General features: G+C 36.8%; 1 protein-coding gene across 1 annotated transcript; it reads right to left on the minus strand.

Moving 5' to 3' along the window:
- Positions 1-4535: 4535 nt before the first annotated feature.
- Positions 4536-4928, minus strand: LOC139188570 (uncharacterized). The gene is made up of 2 exons (XM_070806180.1): positions 4733-4928; positions 4536-4669 (listed from the first exon to the last, which is right to left on the minus strand). Exons 1-2 carry the CDS (start codon positions 4926-4928, stop codon positions 4536-4538), a joined length of 330 nt encoding a protein of 109 aa, XP_070662281.1.
- Between the last annotated feature and the right edge of the window lie 207 nt (positions 4929-5135).

A 5135-nucleotide genomic window follows, 5' to 3' on the forward strand; every position in this document is an offset into this window, starting at 1 on the left:
GGATTCTGACTTGTACTTCATAAGATACACATAGCCAAACTGAGAGTGATCGTCGGTGAATGTGATATAGTAGGAGAAGCCTCCTCTCGACGTAGTAGACATAGGTCCACATACGTCAGTGTGGATTAACCCTAGAATTTCAGTGGCACGCTCTCCTTTTCCAGTCAATGGAGATTTGGTCATCTTCCCTTTCAAGCAACATTCACAAGTACCCATCCGGTCATTACCTAATGGGCGGATATATCCGTCTTTCGACATCTTGCGAATCTTATCAAGGTTCACATGTCCAAGTTTAAGATGCCACATCTTTTCTTGGTTAACTTCTTCTCTAGCCCTTTTGGGTTTTGAGGTATTCCCGCTTTCAATACAGTGCGTCCCACTATTCGTCTCTAGGTGAAAAAGTGATGTGAAAATTATGTTGACACTCAAATTAACCCTCTTTTTATCAATTGTAGCAAAGTATGTAAGTAGGGATCGTTCTAAACCGGGGATTAGGAGGGATTGCAAAATCACTTGAAAACGGACTCAAATACGTAAAAACAAGTTTAAAACACTAAACTAAACTCAAAGAATGCAAAACTAAACTTTAAAACACCAAAACAAACCAAAAGACTCAAAACAGCCCAAAAACACTCAAAACTGCCTTAAAACCACAATCTGGGCAGTTTTGAACACTAGACTCAACCTTGGACGAAAATTGGTTTTATCTTGACCTAAGACACTTAAAAACATAAACTAAAGTGATTTCTAACTACTATGACTCAACTAAGTAAATGGGGATTGATTTTGGACGAATTTAACTTTTAAAACAAAAACTTTAAAAACAAACTTTAATGAAAACGATTTTGATGAAATAGAATGGGGAAAGGCTAGTTAGAAGGTTCCCTCTCCACACATGAAACATATGCATACGACTCGATCTCCAATTACTCTTTCAACGAACCATGAATGACAATGCCCCAAATTAACTAGATTGACCAATTAACTCTCAGATTTCCCTAGATTCATTGAATTGAATGGGATACGCATTACAACCAAATTATTCTTATCAAGGACCCTAACTATGGAATACGCATGATAGAGACACATATCAAAGATCATTAAGTTCAATAGAAATCATAAGCATTGACGAGGCATTCATAACTATGGGATACGCATGTTACTCTTGCCTAGGATTCACTTAACACAATCGTGACTAGCGACTTTTACTACTTATGAATATAAGTTAATAACGATTAGATGAAATTCCCTTATACTCTAGCATCAAATTCATGCATGCAAACTAAGTGTCGACCCTCAATCAACATACATAAACATGTTATCAATCAAATAGATAAGTAAACCACATTCGCGATTCATGAAATCATAATTGGAAGAAATCAAGTCATATAAAACATATGATCATGGCTTTGAATTCCCCTCTAACTATAAAGAAATTAGTTCCTCATGTTCGCAAATACACAAAGACAAATAAATTTAAACATTGACATAAAGATAGAAAACACCTAGAAACGCTCCACAATCCAAGCTCCTTGAATGGCATGCACGGCTCCAAGTTGTCTTCCTTCTTCTCCTTGCAAACTCACGGCACAAGAGGTATGAATGGTGAATGGTGTAGTGAAAATCTGGTAGAGGGTGGTGAGTGATATGTGCGGCAAGGCCTTGTATTTATAGGCTGAAAATCCCATCTCCTAGGTAGCAAAGGACAAGGTTTAAAGGCCTAAATTGCATAGGATAATAACATCCAATCCTATAAGCAAAACAAGTCAAAAACCCAAAGGGATTGGGAGATAATGTGCAGCAGAAAGAGTGTGAAAAGATAAGACTTCTAGAAACCAAAAATCCCAAGGGAAATAGGTATTAGGTGCGGCAAGGATCTAGGGTTCTAGAAGATAATGCAAGGCAGATTTTTAGGCTTCTAGAAAGGTTCCTAGGTGTCATCTTGGTAGGATAAGATAAGGTCTTCTAGAAATCCCATTTTAAGCATCCTAATCTAATTAGAAACCCTCCTAAGTGGCTGGAATGTGGATAGTTTAGGATAAGGATAAGATAGGATAGGATAAGGTTTGATTGGATAAGATGAGCTAAGATAAGGTTATGGATGAGGTTTTGGATAATACTCCTTATCTTGAGCTGATTCTTTGGCTTTAATTCTTCTTCTTCATGTAGGAAACCTTGCTTGAGTAGGAAACTTCATATATCTAGGAATCCATCTTCAATTAGGACTCCTTTAGTGATTAGGAATCCCAATTCATTTAGGAATCCTTCATTCAAGTCATTTCCTTCTTCAACTAGGAAACTTTGTATCTTCAATTCTTCAACTTTGAAACGCCTTCCTAGCTTCACCAATTCCTCAAATTCGTCCATCCCTTGTGCTTCATGTGCATGAACTCCATTTTAGCCCAATTTTGCTCCAAAATGCTCCAAATTGCATCCTTTTGCTCACTTTGTCTCTAAAACCTGAAAACACATGAAAATAGCTTAAAAGACTAACTTAACTAAGAAAACACAACATAAATGCATAAGAACTAACTAACTAAGGCGCATAAATATGCTCCTATCAAATTCCCCCACACTTAGCTTTTGCTAGTCCTCGAGCAAAACAATGAAACAAAACATAACCTAAACCTTCCAACAATCGCCTCAGGGATTTCCAATGGTACACGACACGCCAAAGATTACTACTCACATAGATTTTAGCCATCTTTACACTTAAGCACATACTTAATCATAGTCATCACTTACTAGCTCACATTTAATCAATTACAACAATGTTTTGAATGGAGTAACATGCCTTAGAGAATCCCTCAATTTCTTACTAGATATGCACTCATTTTTCACTTAGATTTTCTGACTACACACCCTACACTAGTTATATGTGAGAAGATTGATGTAAATATGAAAACTAATGCTCACATATGTTATGACAATAAAAGCATTTTCTGGAATTATGAATGTATGTATACGATCTCATGAATGGAATGCTACTACTTAGATGCGAGATCTAGGGATATCATATGCTCATACCAATTCCAAACTCCACATATTGAAACACATAACAATCAAGATAGAAGCAAAGGGTTGTAACGGGGCTAAGGTATTGGCTAACAAAGAAAGGTAAGGATAAACAAACATTCTTAAAGAATAATAAGCAAAGTAATGAAATTGATACTTAGAATTCACTTTTGCATGCGAAAATCAATGTTTAAACTCAAGGGGAAGATTCATGCAACACTTAGGGTCTAATTCAACTTTTTGGACCCTTGCTTCAACAACCAACAACTTAGGAGCTCATTTTATGCTCTTTCAACTCCTTTTCATACTTTTCACACTTTTTTCTTTTTTTTCTTTCTTTTTCTACGAATTTTCTTTCTTTTTTCCTTTTCTTTTGTTTTTCTTTGTCTAACCCGTGCCCTCCTTACTTCTTTTGGCACACAAACTTTCCCTTCCCCCACACTTAGTTTTCTGCACACATTGATCAAAAGGAATTCCCTCTAAGTCATGCTTTATTATCCTTTAAGAACAAGGGTATGGATAGTCCTACTCTAGGCTAGGTACGGATAATGTGGCTAACAACAAAAATAGGCTAAATAAGGCTCAAAGGGGTTAATCCTACAAAAACAAATGCATGGGTTGAAGGCTTTTTTGGCTCTGGTGATAACTACTAAACACTTCATCTTGTTATATGTTATGCACTCAATTTTAAGTTTTGAATGAAATGGGTATGAGTTCTAATATTTGGATCTATAATGATGACACGCCTTCTAAGTAGCAACCAAGCAAAGAATGATGAGATCATGCAACGACTTTAGAAAACAACAATTCCACGGATTTTAACTCTCCAAATAAACGTTTAGGCTCAAGTCTCACAAGGTTGTAGCGTTAGTTTGAGTTACTTCCTTCAAGCATGTTACAAAAACTGATTTTTTCTTTCTTTGTGATTATATGTGAATTCGTAAACAACAACGATGACCAAGCATAAACAAAAGAGCATATCAAACTTCCATCCATGTTTGTAACTTTCTTTAACGGTCATGCAATTAAAAACAAAATCCTCATCATTGTGTTGGAAGGTACTCTAAGACACACACACACAAAAACAACTTTTAAAACGACTCTTTTTTTTTGGGTTTTTTCAAAACTTTTTCTATTTTTTTCTTGAATTTTCGGATTTTCTGGTAAAGCCACATAAAAACACATCAAAACTTTCTAAAAACACTTAAAAACAATGAAAAACAACCTTTGAAATGTTAGGTGATAAAATCCTACGAATTTGACACAAAAACACTTTGTTTACCCCCCCACACTTAAACCAAACATTGTCCTCAATGTTTCAAACATAGACTCACACAAAAACAAGCAAATAACACAACTAGCAAACAAGACAAATATGGCAAAGTAAAAGCAATAAAGAGTAGGGTTTAGAAACGCAAATCTGATTATGATGCCGGAGCTGCCTAGGTCCTCTTTATTTGCATGGGTTGCCTCCCAAGAAGCGCTTGCTTTAACGTCTTCCAGCCGGACGATGCTTCCAATCAAGCTTGAATAGGGCCCACGGGTTGGAGATTGACTTCCTCCACGGTCTCCTCCTCAAAAGGTGTGAAATATGGCTTCAAACGATGTCCATTAACTTTGAACTCTTGTTGCATCTTCAAACTTTGAATTTGAACTGCACCATGCGAAAAAACATTAGTAACAATAAAAGGTCCAATCCATTTAGAACGCAACTTACCTGGAAATAACCGAAGGCGAGAATTGAAAAGTAGCACTTGCTGCCCGATAGAGAACGTCTTGCTCCGAATCATCCTGTCATGGAAGGCCTTCGTTTTCTCCTTGTAAATACGAGAGTTCTCGTAAGCTTCATTCCTAACTTCCTCAAGCTCGTTCAATTGAAGTTTCCTATGAAGACCTGCGGCATCAAGGTCCATATTAAAGGTTTTTATGGCCCAATGTGCTTTATGCTCCAATTCAACCGGAAGATGGCATGGTTTCCCATAAATGAGCCGAAATGGAGACATTCCAATTGGTGTTTTGTAGGCCGTACGATACGCCCATAATGCATCATTCAAGCGCAAGCTCCAATCTTTCCGGTTTGGCCCTACGGTCTTCTCCAAAATCTGCTTGATTTCTCTATT

This window comes from Malus domestica, chromosome 10, assembly GCF_042453785.1.
Source record: "Malus domestica chromosome 10, GDT2T_hap1".
Lineage (NCBI taxonomy): Eukaryota > Viridiplantae > Streptophyta > Magnoliopsida > Rosales > Rosaceae > Malus > Malus domestica.

Bases quoted from the DNA above. Each gene is read 5' to 3' on its own strand.
- LOC139188570 (XM_070806180.1), bottom strand. From the start codon at position 4,928: ATGGACCTTGATGCCGCAGGTCTTCATAGGAAACTTCAATTGAACGAG. The intron at 4,670-4,732 runs GTAAGTTGCGTT...CGCATGGTGCAG, and splicing joins TCGCCTTCGGTTATTTCCAG to TTCAAATTCAAAGTTTGAAG.